Raw genomic sequence first — 21604 nt, 5'->3', positions numbered from 1 at the left:
AATTAAAGGAACACTTTGAAAACACATCAGATCTCAATGGGGAAAAATATCATGCTGGATATCTATACTAATATGGACTGGGTAATGTGTTATGAACGAAAGGATGCCACATCGTTTGATGGAAATGAAAATGATCAACCTACAGAGGATTGAATTCAAAGACACCCCAGAAATCTAAGTGAAAAAATGATGCAGCAGGCTTGTCAATTTTGCTGAAATTTCATTGCAGCAACTCAAAATGGTACTCAGTAGTTTGTATGGCCCCCACGTGCTTGTATGCATGCCTGACAACGTCGGGGCATGCTCCTAATGAGACGACGGATGGTGTCCTGGGGTATTTCCTCCCAGATCTGGACCAGCGCATCACTGAGCTCCTGGACAGTCTGAGGTGCAACCAGGTGATGTCAGATGGACCGAAACACAATGTCCCATAGGTGTTCTATTGGACGTAGGTCAGGTGAGCGTGGTGGCCCTTCAATGGTATCATTCCTTCATCCTCCAGGAACTGCCCGGCCTCATGTGGCGAGAGCATGCAGGCATTGTTGTGCACCAGGAGGAACCCAGGACCCACTGCACCAGCATAGGGTCTGACAATGGATCCAAGGATTTCATCCCGATACCTAATGGCAGTCAGGGTGCCATTGTCTAGCCTGCAGAGGTCTGTGCGTACCTCCATGGATATGCCTCCCCAGACCATCACTGACCCACCACCAAACCGGTCATGCTGAACGATGTTACAGGCAGCATAACATTCTCCACGGCTTCTCCAGACCCTTTCCTGTCTGTCACGTGCTCAGGGTGAACCTGCTTTCATTTGTGAAAACCACAGGGCACCAGTGGCGGACCTGCCAATTCTGGTGTTCAATGGGAAATGCCAATCGAGCTCCCTGGTGCTGGGCAGTGAGCACAGGGCCCACTAGAGGACGTCGGGCCCTCAGGCCACCCTCATGAAGTCTGTTTCTGATTGTTTGGTCAGAGACATTCACACCAGTGGCCTGCTGGAGGTCATTTTGTAGGGCTCTGGCAGTGCTCATCATGTTCCTCCTCGCACAAAGGAACGGTCCTGCTGATGGGTTAAGGACCTTCTACGGCCCTGTCCAGCACTCCTAGAGTAGCTGTCTGTCTTCCTGGAATCTCCTCCATGCTCTTGAGACTGTGCTGGGAGACACAGCAAACCTTCTGGCAATGGCACGTATTGATGAGCCATCCTGAAGGAGCTGGGGTCTCATTTATAAAACTGTGCGTAGGAACCTTACTAAAAGTGTACGTGCGCCCGAAAGCCAAAAATGTCGTACGCAAAAAAATATTCGGATTTATAAAACCGTTCGTATGCCAGAACCTGCGCAGAATTCACTTTATAAATCCCAGTCAGCGGAAGATTGTGCGCACATGCGTCTCCTCCCCGAAATAACCATATATGGAGCTTACAGTGCCTAGTTTTACTATGCAGATCCTCATCTGCATATCATTTGCATATGATTATTCATCCACGTGATAACGTTTAACGGTACAAGACACATTACATTAATAAAAATCAAGTAGTTGCCTATCCTTGCCTTGTTTTTGAATACATAAATCAAATAGTGTAAAATACATTTCAGAGAAAGTTTTTCTCAATCTTTTCCACTGGCCAAATTGTATTTTTAATTGATATTTTTAATGGAAACAGATAGGCCTTGGGCATTATTTGCACGAAACTATTTTCTCAGACAATCTGGTATTATCATGATAAGCAGTTGTCTCTGTGGTTAAAACATTAAAACACAGCATGCCAGAGGAAAAGTGTTCAAAAACACCGCATCCACAACAAATATTTCTATTGACTGAATTTGAATATAAAAATGTTGTAACTTCTCAGTAATGATTTCATGTTTAAGTGCATAACTCCATTAATTTGAATGGCATATTTAATCTAAATGTGTATATCAGAAGTAAAACATAGTTTAAATCATCATTTTATTTATTTAAACTGTTATTTGCGTCAGTTTCACTAAACGGCCAACGCGCTCGCTGGCGCGGACATTTAAGAAGGGATGGATATTTGCTTCAAGTGACAGGCTTGGTGAGTGAAATTATATTTGTATTATCTTTCTGTATATTTTCTTTAGATTTTCTGTCTAAAAGTGACCAAAAAGACACTTAACTCCAGCTCACCATCGGTGTCGCCAATTCCCTTTGTCTCCAGAATGTGCGTACGCACGGCTCAAAGTTTGCTTAAAGGTGCGCACATTCTCCCGTCAAGTTTGTTTTTTATAGATCACAACCTTTGCGTGGGAACTGGCGTACGTACGTTTCCAGCCCCGTTTTGTGCGTACGCACGCTTTATAAATGAGACCCCTGGACTGCCTGCGCAACCTCTGTAGGGTCCAGGTATCGCCTCATGCTACCAGTAGTGACACTGACCCTAGCCAAATGCAAAACTGGTGAAAAACAGTCCAAAAAGATGAGTAGGGAAAAAATGTCAGTGGCCTCCACCTGTAAAACCATTCCTGTATTGGGGGTTGTCTCACTGTTGCCCATCTAGTGCACTTGCTGTTAATTTCATTAACACTAAAGCAGCTGAAACTGATTACCAACCCCCTCTGTTACTTAACTGACCAGATCAATATCCCAGGAGTTTAACTGACTTGATGCTATTCTCTGATTAAAAAGTGTTCCCTTTATTTTTTTGAGCAGTGTATGTATGCATGCATGCATGCATGCATGTATGTATGCATGCAAATAGATATAGTAAGGACATTCTAAGTTTGGACATTGTGTTCGGCAGAAATAAATCAATTTGTGCAAATGGGCAATCTAGTGAAATTGCACATGCCTTTAAATTTTTCTTGTTATTAATTGTTAAACAGCCATCACAAATTAAAATATATATGCCTATTGGGCTTAAAACCAGTCTGATGAATAATTGAACAAATGTAATTTTCAGTCTATTTCACCTTTAATCTTAGATTCAATTGGCATAAGAGAAAATGGACGATAGGAAGACATTTGCAGCTCATCTCACCCAGGTTTTGGAATGAATACTATACTCTGTATATTGTTGGTGGAAATTGACTATGTGCTGTTGCACTTTTAATCAAGCGCTGGATCATTGGTACAGGATCATTGGTACAAGATTAATACTGATTTTTTTTTATAGAATTAGGCACTAAAGCCATCAGGGCCCACAGATTTGTAATTAGACAACTGTGAAATTACTTTCTTTTACTTTCATTTCCTTTCTCCAGTGTAATTTCTACATCCAAATGTTTTCTTCTGTGCTAAGAATGGGGAGGTCTAAATCAGAAAATAATTATTTTATTGCACACTTTCATTCATAGACTTTTCTATATAAGTCTGCAAAGCAACAGTTAATTTCCTTTACTGAAAATTTGATGAAATGTTAGATAAAAACGTATTAACCAATACCGATATTTTAAAAATGCCAATATCGGGTGATATATATCGGTCAACCACTAGTGGAAATATTAGCGAGTGATTCATTCAACTGATAAAGTAGATGAAAGGACATCAAACTTCTGTCAAAGGAGCCACTCAATTTCACTATTGCTTCAATAATGTCGGCACCATTGCTTCTATGCTAGCTTGATTAGTATTAGCTTGATTAATGCTAATGCCAGCAGCTCCTCTGGAACATTTTCTATACCTCCTGCTTCTCCAATATTCTTTTTTTTTTTTTTTCAGCTTCTGCCATTTCAGATTTTTTTCTGGCATTATTCAGGAGAGTCAGAGTCAGTAACTTTTGTTTGTTATTTTATCTACAGTTCTTTTAGATCTAGAATTCTTAAGTGAAATAAGAGTGAGAGAGTGTGAACTACAGTAGTCAAAATTTGAAGTGGATCAAAACCTTTCATCAAAGTTATACATGAATTTTGAACAATGCCCGTTCTTGTCTTAGGACCGAATGTCTTGTCATGTTTACTACTATAGTTACATATACACACATACACAGCTCAAGCGGGTACTGCGGGTCATCTTGAGGTAATAAAATATCAAATTAATATTTTGTGTTCAATTATTTGCTTATGTGGCAAATAGCCACATTAATGTAGAGACTGTCCTCTACCTGTGCGCCAAATTTCATAATTTTCCCGCAAATGGTTCTATGGGCTGCCACTGACTCAAGAATGGATAAGGATAAGACATTAAAATGAGGTCCTGACTCCCAGTGGTCATTAAAATTCCCTTGTCCCTTCTCATAAAAGAGTAGAAGTTTAACCCCAGTGTCCAGGCCAAATTCACTCCATTGGCCCTGGCTCAATCATGGCTTCTAAATAATCCCCATCTACTCAATTGGCTCCATCAATCTCTCTCTTCTCCACCTATAGCTGGTGTGTGGTGAGCGTATTGGCACCGTTGTACTGTAGCTTTTGTCAATAAACCTACACCAACACAGGAGAATACATCAATATGTTTCTAAATATGTGAACTGTTCATCGCGATTTCAAAATAAAAGTTTAAACCCTTTAGAGTTTGCATGTTTTGATGTCCACATGTTCTTGTTCAAGAAATTACAGTGGCTGTAGCATTTTCAATCTTAAAAGAAATAAGTGGACATTTAAATTAAATGTTGTTTGGCCAATATTAAACAAGGATTTGATCATTCTGTTAAGTAAACAACAACAATCGGGCCATTGGCACTCTCTGCAGGCGTTTGTTATAATACATAGCCTAATTGTTCATGTTGAATACGAGTTGCATATGTTGAATATGATTACATTATGTATTTTAATTGTGTTGTTCAATAAAACCATATGATTACTTGCTTTTGATCCTTTATTTAAACTATTTAACTAAACTATTTAATTAAACTAAACAATTATTATTGCCTCATTGTTATTATATATGTACTTTAAGTGATTTTAAAAAGGCTATTGTTCACTTAGGTCTACTTTTATATCCACAAAGAATATCCGATTAATCGTCAAAATAATTGATTGATTACACTGATTAAAACCAATTAAAAAACAATTTCTTAAAATATCATCTTGTTCTCGTAAACCAAATCGTGTATCGTCTCGTGCGCTAAGTGTATCGTCACACCCTTTAGATACTAGTGCTGTCAAAATGGCTGAAAAACAAAAATCTTCTACTCTAATAATATTCGAATTATCTGAGTGGCTATTTGAAAACAAAAACTTTGACTTCCTTATATTTGTACAATATTATTTATCCAGCATATTTTTACTTAACCTGTTTTGAATCTTATTTAATGTTTTAAATAAATGTCATTAAAACAAGATTTTGTCCGAATTGTGAAACCGAAAATTTAAATGAAATATATTTGATGTTCTGTGGAGAGCCAAACCTTCTCCATTCGGTGGATAATGTTGCTTCTGGTTTGTGTATTTTAATTTACAGACAAATCTACAAAATATGTTGTCTCCCAAAAACTTGAGTCTTTTTTTGTCATGTCTGTATGTGTATAAATATCTTTTTCTGTCAAAGATATTAGAAAAGGCAGTATCCTCACAACTGTGTTCCTTTCTTGAAAGAAATGATATCTGCGAGGATTTCCAGTCAGGATTTAGACCGTACCATAGTACCGAGACAGCTCTCGTTAGAGTCACAAATGATTTGCTCTTATCATCCGATCGTGGTTGTATCTCTCTATTAGTGTTACTCGATCTTAGTGCTGCATTTGACACCATTGACCACAACGTTCTTTTAAATAGATTAGAACATTATGTTGGCATTACGGGAATTGCACTAGCATGGTTTAAATCATACTTATCTGACCGTTATCAGTTTGTAGCAGTAAATGATGAGATGTCTTATCGATCACAAGTTCAGTATGGCGTACCACAAGGCTCAGTACTAGGACCGTTGCTGTTCACTCTGTACATGCTACCCTTAGGAGATATCATTAGGAAACATGGCATTAGCTTTCACTGTTATGCCGATGATACTCAGCTCTATATTTCTTCAAAACCTAACGAAACTTACCAATTCACAAAATTAACGGAATGCATAGCGGATATAAAAAAATTGGATGACTTGTAATTTCCTACTTCTAAATTCTGAAAAAACAGAGTTTCTAATTATTGGACAAAAAACTTCCTCACGTAATAATCTAGAATACTGTCTAACACTCGATGGCTGCTCTGTTAAGTCTTCGTCGTCGGTTAGGAACCTGGGTGTGCTCTTTGATACCAATCTTTCATTTGAAAGTCACGTGTCTAGTATCTGTAAAACTGCATTTTTCCATCTTAAAAATATATCTAAATTACGCCGTATGCTCTCATTGACAAATGCGGAACAATTAGTTCATGCGTTCATGACCTCAAGGCTAGATTATTGTAATGCTCTACTGGGTGGTTGTCCTGCACGCTTAATAAACAAACTACAGCTGGTTCAAAACGCAGCAGCTCGAGTTCTTACCAGAACCAGGAAGTATGACCATATTAGCCCGGTTCTGTCAAAACTGCATTGGCTCCCTATTAAACATCGCATCAATTTTAAAATATTGCTGATCACTTACAAAGCACTAAATGGTTTAGCTCCGCAGTACTTGAGCGAGCTCTTAACGCATTATAGTCCGTCACGTCTATTGCGATCTCAAAATTCCGGCCAGTTGATAATACCTAGAATATCAAAATCGACTGCTGGCGGTAGATCCTTTTCCTATTTAGCACCAAAACTCTGGAACAGTCTTCCTACCATTGTCCGGGAAGCAGACACACTCTGTCAGTTCAAAGCCAGATTAAAGACACATCTCTTTGACCTAGCTTTCACATAATACATTATAGACTTCTATAATTTAATGTTAGGCTGCATAGATTAGGTCAGCCGGAACCGGGAACACTTCCCAAAAATCCTGATGTACTCGTTACATCATGAGAAGAATGGCATCTACGCTAATTTTAGTGTCTGTGTTTATCCCGAGGTTTTCCTGCAGCCTGCCGGATCCGGGCCGTATCCAGATCTGACGAAGGACCTTCGCCTGGACCGATGACAACGCAGTGCTGAAGTGCCAACTAGTCTCTCCCTATGGAGGATCCCACTACCACTCTACAGATAAGGCGTTGTCGGGAAAATCCGTTTCGCGTTCCTACCCCAAAGCAACAAAATAAAATAAAATTCTTTATCAAAATTTATAGGGAAAGACAAGTACTTTGTTTAGGCTTGGCTTGTAGGGAATTCCAAACCTGCATATATTCAAACGCACATAACTATAGAACTCATTCTAAATGCTCATGTGAACGCCATCAGTGTTTCTCACAGGTTCGCGTTTAAAGTCTGTGTAGAGGGAATGGTGTCGTCTTAGCGGCCCCTAATTTAATAACAAATGATCATTGCGACGGAAGCAAATCAATCAAAACTAACTTTAGATGGAAATAACTTAACTCTGCTGTAAAGCCGAAACAATCTCTGTTACCTTAAATTATACGCTTATCTCTGTAAAGCTGCTTTGAAACAATCTACATTGTTAAAAGCGCTATATAAATGAAGATGACTTGACTTGACTATTTCCCTCATCTAAAATATAAAACATGTTTATAGACTGATATTTTTCTGATGTTCTACATCAGAGTTGTTGTTTAGGAATATATAAACAGATGGTTCAATATGCTGGTAATGAATATCCTATGAGAAATTAAATTTCAAGTTTTGACTGCTAATGTCACGTCCATAACACTGGAATTGCACTTATGTTTCGGTAAATCAAGCCGTCAACTTTACTTTGTTCCCCACAGTAGCACGAAAATTACCTGTTATTTAAACTGTGATTAAATTTCAGCAGAAAGCAAGCAAAGAAGGTGTCTAGGTTACGACTGTAACCTCTGTTCCCTGAGAACAGGGAACGAGACACTGCATCGAAGACTTTATGGGGAACGTATTCCACGTGAACCGGTGTCTGAAAAGCTATCCAATCACGGTAATCGAAATTGGGAGGCTTAGGAATAGCCTGCTACCTATGCTGCTATTTATTCTACCCTTAACATTAACTAGCATTATCACCTAATGCAAAGGTAGGCCTAGGCTACACAACTCTAGACCAGGACCAGTACCAGGGAAAAACTAGGCCTTACAGTGATAAACTCAGATACTGGGGGACTCGTGACGAAATTGCATCTAGCAGATAGTCTCCAACAAACTCCTAGTACACATGCCTAAGCCAGATATTAAGGCAGCCCCCGTGGGGATGGCACTTGAATATCATGTCTGAAGTTCAAAGCTATAGTCTCTTAAACAACTCTCAGACGTGAGAGGAGACCTGCTATACAAACACAAGGTGGCTATCCATGTGGCCCAAAGAGGGACAATGCTTGGTTTGTCTATCTGGAGCTTTATACGAAGTGGTGGCCTCAGAAGAAAACCCCCCAAATGGGAGGAAGCCATCTCACGCCCAACAGAATCTGTTTGAAGCTCCCGTTCATGGTGGCCTTACTAGAGATTTCTATATGAAATGAAGCCAACCTGTACACCACTGGGTGACCAAGATTGGCACCACCTACTACATAAACCTGACGACTCTAACACAAGAGGAGGCCTATGACCATGTATGCAATCCTATCTATAAAAAAGGGAACTTCAGGGCCCTAATTCCTATTTTTACATATCCTATCAAACATACCCCTTAATACTTTCTAAACAAGGAACAGAGGTCTAAAGTTTAACAACCTTATAATAAAGACCTACCTAAACTTTATTCTCAGAATTAAGGCCTACAAACCCAAAGGCTAGAAAGGGCGTGCTCACTACTAAGCCAGATTCTCTGTTTTATTTATTTAAATTTTATTTACTTTTTCTCATGTAAACATTATATTTCAATCAGATGTACATCAGATACTATATTGGATATCTTCATATCAAAAACTCACACAACATACAAATACATACATATGCCCATACATACACCATACAGTTGTGTTTGCCGTACATCTACTCCTCAGAAATGTAAACTTTTTTTTTTTTTTTTTTTTTTACAAAACAACAACAACAACAAAAAAGAGGAAAATAACTATGTACATGTAGGGAGTAGTCTTTCTGGGCATTCTAAATATTAACTAGAAAATAAAATCAGGTCTTTGAGATGTTGCATATTTGGTCCATTTTTTCCAGCACAAAGCAAATTGTTCCAGATTATGGTTTAAAAATGCTGTTATCTTCTCTAATTTGTAAATGTCCATTGTAATTTCCATCCAGGCGTTTAGGGTAGGGCTCTTGTGTGACAACCATTTTTTGGTAAAGCTCTTTTTTACAGCCACCAGCAATATATTCATTAAATATTTATCTCTTTTTAACCATTCTGAGGTATACATCCAAAATATAAGGTTTTACTATCAAATGATATTACACATTTAAAAATATCTTGTAAAGCATTATGTATTCCTCTCCAATAATCCTTAATAACAGAGCAATCCCAAAAAACATGGTAATGGTTTTGCATTTTGGTTTCCACAGTTTCTCCAGCATTACTACCATCATATTTCTGAGAGGGTGTAATAAAATATCTTATCAAATTTTTCCAACCAAACTCCCTCCATTTCTGTGACCTGGAGCATTTCCATTGATACCTCCATATTATTGTCCATTCTTCCTCAGATATACTTATTCATCCTTCCTTCTCCCATTTTGTTTTAATATTGGAAGTCGAGTGCGTTTTAAGATTTAACAGACATTTATATAGGCATGAAATAATTCTACCAAACAAATCTGAGTTGTATGCTTTTCTGAACAATTCTAACTTTCCCTGTCCCTGCCACATTCTTCATCTTCATATTAACAAAATGTCGCATCTGTAAATATCGGTAGAAGTCTTGGGTTTCTAATGAGTATTTCTCTTTGAGTGTTTTAAAACTAGTTATTGTGTCACCTTTTATTATATTACACAAAACTGTTAATCCTTTATCCGTCCAGTCCTTAAATCTAGTATCTAATCTATTTGGCGTAAACTCTTAGTCGTATGCACACCATTTAAGAGGCACAATATCCTTCTTTAATTTATATTCTATTATAATAGTTTTCCATACATTAAGAGTGCATTTTACCCATGGGTTCAGATTCTGTTTTAATGGGAAAATATCATCATCGGTCCAGGCCTCAAGCCTGATGTAAGAAGCGCCTGGGGTAAAGAAAATTTGGGGTGAGGAAGAAGAGAGAAGAGGGTGGTAGTTATTCACCCTCAGAGGAAAGGGATCCTTCACTGATGCTGGAGCACCTGTGCTGGATCACCTCCCTCGGGTTCCCTCTTCTTCCTTGAGTCGCCCCTCCTCTGCGACCTACTCCTTGGAGGAGGGGCGTGAGGGGTGACGCTGAACCTCTGGCCCTGTCTCTGATCCTCGAACCGGGACGGGGCAGGCCCCCCTGGCTGTCTGGGTGTGGATTCGGACCGCAGTGGAATGCATGATTTTAATACAGCCGAGCGCGCCTTCGCCTCTCTGAACTTTTCCATCACCGTCCCAACGGAGGTGCCAAAAAGTTCAGATGGCGAAACCGGGGCATCGAGGAGAAAACCCTTTTCTTTCTCCCCGATGTCAGCCAGGTTCAGCCACAGATGTCTCTCCATGGCCACCATCGACCTTCCAATCGAGGCAGCGGTTTGTCTGGTGGCCCCAAGAGCCAGATCTGAGGTGCAGCGCAGTTCGTCCACTGCGTCAGGGGAGAGACCCTGACCCTGATCCAAATCCATCAGCAGGTTGGCTTGGTATGCCTGTAACCAACATTGTGTGTAAAGCAGCCCCAGCCTGACCTGCTGCCGCGTATGCCCTGCCATTCAAGTGAGATATCATCTTGAGTGGTTTGGAAGGCAGGGCCAGAGCTTTCAGTGCCGAAGCCTCTCCAACAGTGAGATAGTTTGCGAACGTCTCGTCGATTGGGGGCATTGACACATACCCATGTTCACACATTCCCTCAACATCAGCATAGTTTGCTCGCTGTTGGCGATGGATGCGTGCAAAATATGGGTTCTTCCATGCCTTCTTGATCTCAGAATGCAGATCAGGCAGGAATGGAAGGCTCACAGGAGCTGGGGAATTATGGCCAGAAAGGAACCATGCGCAGAAGTGCACTCCATAACACCCAAGACCTCATCATACACGGGGCAGGTAGGCTGTGAGGGTTCAGGTAGTACCTCTTCTTCACCCTCATCAGACAACTCCTGCTCTCTTGGGCTGGGTGCCAGCAGAGCACTTGCTGCTGGATCAGAGGATGTAAGAGATAACACATCCTCTTCCAGCAACTCACCCTTACAAGCTCATCAAACTCATCTGCGAGCTCCATCTGGGAACCCCATGATCCAAGTCTCCACTGTGCCTCAGCACAAGCGGGACCCGAACCACTGGGCCCAGATGCCTGCCCCTCTTCCTTCGAGAGGAGGGCCAGACGAGAGCGGAGTTTTCTTAGCGGAAAACTCTCACATTCTGCACAATCAGGTCTTTCAAGAACTGATCGTGCATGCTCTTTGCCCAAACAGTAAATGCACAAGGTGTGTGTGTGTGTCATCTGGTGTCAGATACCTGAGACACAGATCCACACACTTCTTGAAACTCTTATCACTTGCCATAATTGTTTCTTACCTTTTTCAGGTGATATCAAATCAGACAAAACAGTCCCTGAAGACAAAAAAGGATGACATGTTCTCTAGGCGCTCCTTTTATACTTCCAGGTTGCAATAGTAGTGACGTCATAGGCTGTCGCCGGTCAATTTCAATTGCCGTGATTGGATAGCTGTTCAGACAACGGTTCACGTGGAAGGCGTTCCCCATAGCATCATTGACGCAGTGCGAGTTCCCTTTTGAAAGGGGACTCCCTTTGTATTTACAGGAGCTGTCAAGTTTATCAGTGAATGATTCCACACTGTCACCAAAACTCTTGTTATAATCGACACTGTCCAAACTGCACAATAAATATCTTATTTAAATAGTGTTTGCACTTTGTTAGTTATTATGCAAGTATTTGTGAGAGTGCAGAAGTCGAGTTGGCTACAATGCTCAGCAGTGCAATAGGAGTAGATCTAAACTTACTGCTATAGCCAACATTTTTCACGATTAGTTAATCTTGCCAGTTGTAATAGTAAAACCATAATAAAAGTTTTCCAAAAGTGTTCCACATAATGTTTATAAGCAAAGACATTACTATCAAAGCCCAATTATAGCATTGAAGTCTTCAAAGAGACACGCTTCTTTAACCCCTTAACCAGCAATGACACAAGCTGAAAATGACATACCCAAAATGAAATGGCTGCATTTCATGAACCCTTCAGTCTACAGCAGTGGTTCCCAAACCTGTCCTGAAGGCACCCCAACACTGCACGTTTTCTTTGCCTCCCTAATCAAACACACTTGATTCAACTCATCAGCTCATTATCACATGGCATAATGAGCTGATGAGTTGAATCAGGTGTGTTTGATTAGGGAGACAAAGAAAATGTGCAGTGTTGGGGGTGCCTTCAGGACAGGTTTGGGAACCACTGGTCTACAGGCATAATCCTGGTCTCATTTGAAACCACACTTGACAATTTATAGTGGAGCGGCTAAGTGATATAATCGTTGAGTTTATGATACAAGCGTGAAAATTGGCATGAGCAGTCTCCATGGGTCACTTGACAAGAAAATTGTCCGAGCCACTTGAAATTTCAAGATTTTTAATTTTTCAAGATGGCTGACACCTTAGTGGAGCAGTTAAGTGATATAGTGGTTTATTTCGTGATACAAACATGAAAATTGGCATGAGCAGTCTCTGATGGACATTAGACAATAAGCCACCCACAGCTACTTGAAATTTCAAGATGGCGGCCATTTTTCAAGATGGCCACCACCTTAGTGGAGCAATTAGGTTCATGGCAATTTTCATGCTTGTATCACCAACTAAATGATTTCTTAAGCCTAATTGCTCCACTAAGGTGGTGGCCATCTTGTCTTGAAAAATGGCCGCCATCTTGAAATTTCAAGTAGCTGTAGGTGGCTTATTGTCAAGTGACCCACAGAGACTGCTCATGCCAATTTTCATGCTTGTATCACCAAATAAACTACTATATCACTTAACTGCTCCACTAAGGTGTCGGCCATCTTGAAAAATAGCCGCCATCTTGAAATTTCAAGTGGCTCGGACAATTTTCTTGTCAAGTGACCCATGGAGACTGCTCATGCCAATTTTCACGCTTGTATCATAAACTGAACCATTCTGCCAAACATAAGCACTTAGCCGCTCCACTATTAAGAGAACCTCAAATTGAATGAAAAGTGACTACCATTTTTTTTGTATGATATACTTTAAAGGGATAGTTCAGCCAAAAAATGTAAATTCTTTCATCAATTACTCACCCTCAAGTCGTTTTAAACTCGTAAGACTTTCGTTCATCTTCGGAACACAAATGAAGATCTTTTTATGAAATCTGAGAGCTCCAAATCCTTCCATAGAAAGCTACGCAACTGACACTTTGACACTAAAAGTTCATTAAGTAAAACTAAATCCATTTGAACTGAGCAGTCCAAATGTCAAGCGAACATGCTTGAGCTTCTGTTTAAAGGAGAACTCCGGTCAATTTTAACATTGAGCTCATTTTTTTGTACATTTGGAGTGCTGTCAATACAGAGAACAACGACAAAAATCGGTGTTGCCTACACCGAGTTATTCTATTTTTAAAATTTGCACCCTGTTGACTTCAATGGGGCAAGTACTAAACCTGCTTTTAGGCTCTTAACATCCTTGATGTGTCATTACAAGTGCACAGAAAATGTGAGTGATTCCTTCTGAGTGAACACGAGTGGATCTGACTGCAGTAGATGTGAAAGATATGTATAAAAATGATGTTATTTAAGCCAGCGCAAATACCTGTTTACATCCTGTTTTTCGGTTGAAGTCCAAAGTAGTCGATTGCCGAGTTCACGCGTATAGGTTTAGTTACCTATGATCACGCGCGTGAACTCGGCAATCGACTACTTTGGACTTCAACCGAAAAACAGGATGTAAACAGGTATTTGCGCTGGCTTAAATAACATCATTTTTATACATATCTTTCACATCTACTGCAGTCAGATCCACTCGTGTTCACTCAGAAGGAATCACTCACATTTTCTGTGCACTTGTAATGACACATCAAGGATGTTAAGAGCCTAAAAGCAGATTTAGTACTTGCCCCATTGAAGTCAACAGGGTGCAAATTTTAAAAATAGAATAACTCGGTGTAGGCAACACCGATTTTTGTAGTTGTTCTCTGTATTGACAGCACTCCAAATGTACAATAAAATGAGCTCAATGTTAAAATTGACCGGAGTTCTCCTTTAACACAACTGATGTGTGAGTTGATGAATGTAAATAAGTGAATAAAATCCTAAATTCAATCTGTTCAATCAATTCAAACTAATCTTCATACTTCATAATGCATGTATACAGTGCAACAGCAAAAAATAAATGTTACAATTGTTTAAAGCTTATATATAATTAACTAGTCAAGGTGCAATACCAAACAGGACCACATGGAGATGCCAAAAGACGGTTCAAAAGAAACAGATCCGTTCAGAATTACTAAACAAGAAAATACAAATGAAAAATAAAAACCTTCTAAATCTGCTGCCTATGACATCCTGTGAAAAATGCCCTTAAGAGACTAGTACCGTTGGGCACAAGAACTAAAATATTCTAAACTAAACTAAAATAGCCTTGTATTGTATAGTGATAAAAAATTGTTTAGAAAAGGTAATTCTCTCACCTGGTCAATTTAATAGTCTTCCTGAAGTCATTTGTGATGGGAGCTTTGTAACCTCCCTTTCGAAGTAAGGAATCTATGGTCTGAATGTGGTCCCATCCTATGGAGAGAGAACAAATTCAATCCTGTTTTTTTCATACTGATTGAGTGTTACCTTTTGGCCTATTCTTCATCTTGTTTCTGCTGTTATATTGTAACTGAATGCAGATAAAACTCAGGCAAGTGTACTTTTTTCCTCACCTTGCTCCTTCGCAACCTCTGGCAGGTAGGTGGCGGTGCGCTTTGATCCTTTTTCATTAAAAAATTCTATCCTAATGCCGTGAACACCCACCTAAGAAATAAACACATTTTGAAAAATCTTTTTTCGATTTGATCTCCATGTAACTGATAAATACTGTCACTTTGGTTCTGACAATGACATAAAAATTGTAAGTTAGTTTTTGGAGAAGGGACCAATTTAATCAATAAAGATATGCATTTTCAGAAATAATTATAAGACAACGATGAGTCATCAATGATGTAAGAAAATGTTGAAGTTGACATAAAAACATGAGACGCATACAAATGTAGGCTAGATCATTACGTTTCCTCCTCACTTAAAAAAAAAATCTGTTTCTTCAATAGGACTTTCACTTAAAAAAAAACCCAGCACACCTGAAGTGTTTATTCAAATCCCTAACCCTAGGTATGAGCAATAGTGATGCTTGCATTACCAAACACCACTGATGAGAGATTCCTAAAGCAGCTGCTACACTTTACTTCTAGTGGACTATTTTGCCTCTGGGTTTGTGATGTGTAAACACAGTCTAGCTCCGAACTGGGTCACTGTTGACAAAAGGTACAAATGCATATGTAATGGCAGCATAACTACATAACTTGAAGACTTTGGTTCTAATTTCCAGGATCTGAACAAAATATGTTTTTGTGAACAGAAGGGAAAAGAATGCGAAAATGATGTGGCAAGAGGATAGTGACTGGTACCTGCATGACACATTCAATCAAACTGTCATGCTATTTTAGTTTTTTCAAAGAAAGTCAGTGTGAGCGGAGAAACAAAACAAACATTATTATTCAAAGAGGTGATTATAGGTTTATTTTACTTTAATATTTTATACAGGTTTGAAGTTGTTACTATTCAGACAAGATATGTTTTCTAAACATCTGAGTGACAATTATAAACTTTTTATAAACAATTATAAAAGTTTTTAGTTTTTTTTTTCGATCTCAGTATTCATCACTAAGGTGGGATTGTCTATTGTCCGGATGCACCTGTTAACCCTCTGGGGTCTGAGGCCCTGGAGGTGTTCTGACATGCTCTGACATTTGTGCTTATTTCTGTTACTTGTGACATTTTCATGGCTAAAGTCTGACACCTGCAAGCCAAGTTTAGGAGTCTTGGTCAGATTACAGTGAGGAAAAACACTGCAAAATTAACAGTTTTTTCCACAAAACTGACATTGTGGCTGTTTTATGTTTTATACATATACAGTATATATATATATATATATATATATATATATATATATATATATATATATATATATATATATATTTTTTTTTTTTTTTTTTTTTTTTTTTTAGGGGTGCAACGGTACAGATAGCCCACGGTACGGTCCGTACCTCAGTTTTTGGGCCACGGTCTCGGTTCGGTTTTGGTACATGTTTTGTGCAGAAAGAGACTGCTATTTCATCCCAAAAATATGTTTTATTTTTCTTATGAGCATAAACAGAATGTCACAGTAGGAAGAACATCAATGTATGGAATAAATTAACACTCTAGTCTGTACTGAACAACACTAAGTAATACAACCTCTTCAACTATCACTTATATGAAATACAAAAAAACAAACACACTTCAAAATATTCAAGTGGATCCCAATTCCAAACCTTGATAACTGGTATATGAAGTGATCAATGTGAAAGAAAAAGTGCACTTTTACCTTTAACAAACATAAATTAGCTTGTGCTTTGAAAAAAAGCAGAGCAAAATAATATAATAAAAAAATACTGCATTTGTTTTTTTTCTGCTGGTGCCTGTTCGGGTCGCTCGACTGACCTGTGTTCAGGAAGCGTTATGTCTGGATGCTTTCGCTGGATATGCTTTGACATATTGCTCGTGTTTCCTTTGGAGTATGCGACATGTGCCAAACAAAGTTTACAGACTGTGTAATTTCTGTTGATTGTTTTCCCTCCTTCGTTGTTGTACTCAACCCCAAAGCCAAAATGATTCCACACTGAAGATTTGAAAGATCTTCAAATTTCTGTTTTTCAACTCCGCTAGAGCTCGCCATTTCTACGTGTCTCTGTAGCATGTGTAGCCAAACAACTAGTAGTACGAGCCAGTGAGTGACAGAAGTTAGCGTGTGGGTACACAACAGTGATTGATTGGACATTAACTTGCGGGGGCGGGCTTTCGTCTGCCTGGACAGGCAAACGCACCTGATGGCGTGTAAAGCAAAAACTAAAAGGATCAGCGCAAACTCAATGGCAAAACCGAAGTCCCACGGGACACGAGGGTAGATTGTCCCATGCAGGGCTGACCGAACGGTCTGGGATTTTACCGTGTACCGTTGCATCCCTAATATATATATATATATATATATATATATATATATATATATATATATATATATATATATATATATATATATATATATATATATATATATATATATATATACACTGCTCAAAAAAATTAAGGGAACACTTTGAAAACACATCAGATCTCAATGGGGAAAAATATCATGCTGGATATCTATACTAATATGGACTGGGTAATGTGTTATGAACGAAAGGATGCCACATCGTTTGATGGAAATGAAAATGATCAACCTACAGAGGATTGAATTCAAAGACACCCCGGAAATCTAAGTGAAAAAATGATGCAGCAGGCTTGTCAATTTTGCTGAAATTTCATTGCAGCAACTCAAAATGGTACTCAGTAGTTTGTATGGCCCCCACGTGCTTGTATGCATGCCTGACAACGTCGGGGCATGCTCCTAATGAGACGACGGATGGTGTCCTGGGGTATTTCCTCCCAGATCTGGACCAGCGCATCACTGAGCTCCTGGACAGTCTGAGGTGCAACCAGGTGATGTCAGATGAACCGAAACACAATGTCCCATAGGTGTTCTATTGGATGTAGGTCAGGTGAGCGTGGTGGCCCTTCAATGGTATCATTCCTTCATCCTCCAGGAACTGCCTGCATGCTCTCACCACATGAGGCCAGGCATTGTTGTGCACCAGGAGGAATCCAGGACCCACTGCACCAGCATAGGGTCTGACAATGGATCCAAGGATTTCATCCCGATACCTAATGGCAGTCAGGGTGCCATTGTCTAGCCTGCAGAGGTCTGTGCGTCCCTCCATGGATATGCCTCCCCAGACCATCACTGACCCACCACCAAACTGGTCATGCTGAACGATGTTACAGGCAGCATAACATTCTCCACGGCTTCTCCAGACCCTTTCCTGTCTGTCACGTGCTCAGGGTGAACCTGCGCTCATTTGTGAAAACCACAGGGCACCAGTGGCGGACCTGCCAATTCTGGTGTTCAATGGGAAATGCCAATCGAGCTCCCTGGTGCTGGGCAGTGAGCACAGGGCCCACTAGAGGACGTCGGGCCCTCAGACCACCCTCATGAAGTCTGTTTCTGATTGTTTGGTCAGAGACATTCACACCAGTGGCCTGCTGGAGGTCATTTTGTAGGGCTCTGGCAGTGCTCATCATGTTCCTCCTCGCACAAAGGAGCAGATACTGGTCCTGCTGATGGGTTAAGGACCTTCTACGGCCCTGTCCAGCACTCCTAGAGTAGCTGTCTGTCTTCCTGGAATCTCTTCCATGCTCTTGAGACTGTGCTGGGAGACACAGCAAACCTTCTGGCAATGGCACGTATTGATGAGCCATCCTGAAGTAGCTGGACTGCCTGCACAACCTCTGTAGGGTCCAGGTATCGCCTCATGCTACCAGTAGTGACACTGACCCTAGCCAAATGCAAAACTGGTGAAAAACAGTCCAAAAAGATGAGTAGGGAAAAAATTTCAATGGCCTCCACCTGTAAAACCATTCCTGTTTTGGGGGTTGTCTCACTGTTGCCCATCTAGTGCACCTGCTGTTAATGTCATTAACACTAAAGCAGCTGAAACTGATTACCAACCCCCTCTGTTACTTAACTGACCAGATCAATATCCCAGGAGTTTAACTGACTTGATGCTATTCTCTGATTAAAAAGTGTTCCCTTTATTTTTTTGAGCAGTGTATATATATATATATATATATATATATATATATATATATATATATATATATATATATATATATATATATATATATATATATATATATACACACACACACACACACACACACACACACACACACTCACCTAAAGGATTATTAGGAACACCATACTAATACTGTGTTTGACCCCCTTTCGCCTTCAGAACTACCTTAATTCTATGTGGCATTGATTCAACAAGGTGCTGAAAGCATTCTTTAGAAATGTTGGCCCATATTGATAGGATAGCATCTTGCAGTTGATGGAGATTTGTGGGATGCACATCCAGGGCACGAAGCTCCCGTTCCACCACATCCCAAAGATGCTCTATTGGGTTGAGATCTGGTGACTGTGGGGGCCATTTTAGTACAGTGAACTCATTGTCATGTTCAAGAAACCAATTTGAAATGATTCGAGCTTTGTGACATGGTGCATTATCCTGCTGGAAGTAGCCATCAGAGGATGGGTACATGGTAGGGCTGTCACTTTTTATTCGATATTCGAATATGCATTCGAACATGACGTGAAATATCCGAAACCGAACTATAAATAAACTATTCGGTTTTTAAAGTGCCATGTTTTGCGCATTTTTTACAGTCTATGATTAGACCGTTTGCTTTTTATTTTATTGTTTGCCATCTCATCCAGTAGCGGCCGCTCTAAACGTATTGTAGCGTAGGCCCATGACCAAATCAAGCGAATAATAGCAGCCAATAGCCAGCTTGTTTTGAAAATGGAAGATAACGACAAGACAAAAGAGTCCGCGCTGTAATTCCTGCCTATTACACACACACACACACACACACACACACACACACACACACACACACACACACACACACACACACACACACACACACACACACACACACACGACCCACAGAAAAGACGCGCGTCAGTATCGAGTTCTCTTTCGGGCTTGAACAAACCATAACACACAAATTATGCCAAATGTCCGTTTTGTCGAGTGTCCTCATAAGAGCAGTCTTAAATTATTTAAATAAAGTCTTAAATGAACGTAGAGATGTGCGAAAATGCGACGCGTGTCAGATCGCGTCTCTGTCCGCAGCGGCTGGTCTTAAAGTGTCATTAATGTTAATCAAATAACAAAGGTAAGAGAACATTACTCACTTAGACCCGGCGCCAGGAGGATTATTATACCGGTAGCCTAATCATGAATGCACTCCCTCTTTTAACACATCTCCGGCGAACGGCTTTTTCACGCAAAAGAAAAACTCTTCATGAAGCGCAGTGAAATTCAGCGACCATGTGGCGTTTCCTGATGGATCGAGGTTGTTCGTTAACTTCATTTTACATTTTACTCGTAGATATTCGAATATATTCGAATACATTTCTTGATATTCGATATCCGTTCGAATTTGATTTCTCTCAAAAGTGACAGCCCTAGTACATGGTGGTCATAAAGGGATGGACATGGTCAGAAACAATGCTCAGGTAGGCCGTGGCATTTAAACGATGCCCAATTGGCACTAAAGGGCCTAAAGTGTGCCAAGAAAACATCCCCCACACCATTACACCACCACCACCATTACGCCTGCACAGTGGTAACAAGGTATGATGGATCCATGTTCTCATTCTGTTTACGCCAAATTCTGACTCTACCATCTGAATGTCTCAACAGAAATCGAGACTCATCAGACCAGGCAACATTTTTCCAGTCTTCAACTGTCCAAATTTGGTGAGCTCGTGCAAATTGTAGCCTCTTTTTCCTATTTGTAGTGGAGATGAGTGGTACCCAGTGGGGTCTTCTGCTGTTGTAGCCCATCCGCCTCAAGGTTGTGCATGTTGTGGCTTCACAAATGCTTTGCTGCATACCTCGGTTGTAACGAGTGGTTATTTCAGTCAAAGTTGCTCTTCTATCAGCTTGAATCAGTCGGCCCATTCTCCTCTGATCTCTAGCATCAACAAGGCATTTTCACCCACAGGACTGCCGCATACTGGATGTTTTTCCCTTTTCACACCATTCTTTGTAAACCCTAGAAATGGTTGTGCGTGAAAATCCCAGTAACTGAGCAGATTGTGAAATACTCAGACCGGCCCGTCTGGCACCAACAACCATGCCACGCTCAAAATTGCTTAAATCACCTTTCTTTCCCATTCTGACATTCAGTTTGGAGTTCAGGAGATTGTCTTGACCAGGACCACACCCCTAAATGCATTGAAGCAACTGCCATGTGATTGGTTGATTAGATAATTGCATTAATGTGTGTGTATATATATATATATATATATATATATATATATATAGTACCAGTCAAAAGTTTGGAAACACTACTATTTTTAATGCTTTTGAAAGAAGTCTCTTATGCTCATCAAGCCTGCAGTTAAAAAAAAACAAAACAAAAAAAACAGTAATATTATGAAATATTATTACAATTTAAAATAATGGTTCTCTTTTTTAATATACTTTAAAATGTAATTATTTTTGTGATGCAAAGCTGAATTTTCATCAGCAAGTACTCCAGTCTTTGGTGTCTTATGATCCTTCAGAAATCATTCTAATATGTTGATTTATGATCAATGTTGGAAACAGTTGTGCTGCTTAATATTTTTTTATAACCTGAGATACTTTTTTCAGGATTATTTGATGAATAAAAAGTTAAAAAGAACTGTATTTATTTAGAATAGAAATCTTTTGTAACAATATACACTA

The 21604-nt window shown here is 39.8% G+C and overlaps 2 protein-coding genes across 2 annotated transcripts in view; both read right to left on the bottom strand.

Annotated features, from left to right (window-relative positions):
• The window catches only part of ammecr1 (AMMECR nuclear protein 1), an 85082-nt gene that overhangs the window by 5425 nt on the left and 58053 nt on the right, over positions 1–21604 (bottom strand). Inside the window, exons 4-5 of the mRNA XM_079847043.1 lie at positions 14894–14984; positions 14657–14753 (exon numbers count right to left, since the gene is read on the bottom strand). Of these exons, the coding sequence (XP_079703169.1) occupies positions 14657–14753; positions 14894–14984 (188 nt within the window). The remainder of the gene's footprint in view (positions 1–14656; positions 14754–14893; positions 14985–21604) is intronic.
• On the bottom strand, positions 7858–12466 carry LOC307144581 (uncharacterized protein). Its single transcript, XM_079847054.1, has 2 exons — positions 12417–12466; positions 7858–12230 (listed from the first exon to the last, which is right to left on the bottom strand). Exon 2 carries the CDS (start codon positions 10718–10720, stop codon positions 10148–10150), a length of 573 nt encoding a protein of 190 aa, XP_079703180.1. The 5' UTR covers positions 10721–12230; positions 12417–12466; the 3' UTR covers positions 7858–10147.

Source organism: Squalius cephalus (genome assembly GCF_949319135.1).
Source record: "Squalius cephalus genome assembly, chromosome: 17".
NCBI lineage: Eukaryota > Metazoa > Chordata > Actinopteri > Cypriniformes > Leuciscidae > Squalius > Squalius cephalus.
The sequence above is the reverse complement of the archived record's forward strand: the minus strand, read 5'-3'. Positions and strand labels throughout refer to the sequence as shown.

What these genes read in the sequence shown, in the direction of transcription:
- LOC307144581 (XM_079847054.1), bottom strand. Translation starts at nt 10,720, where the DNA reads ATGGCAGGGCATACGCGGCAGCAGGTCAGGCTGGGGCTGCTTTACACA.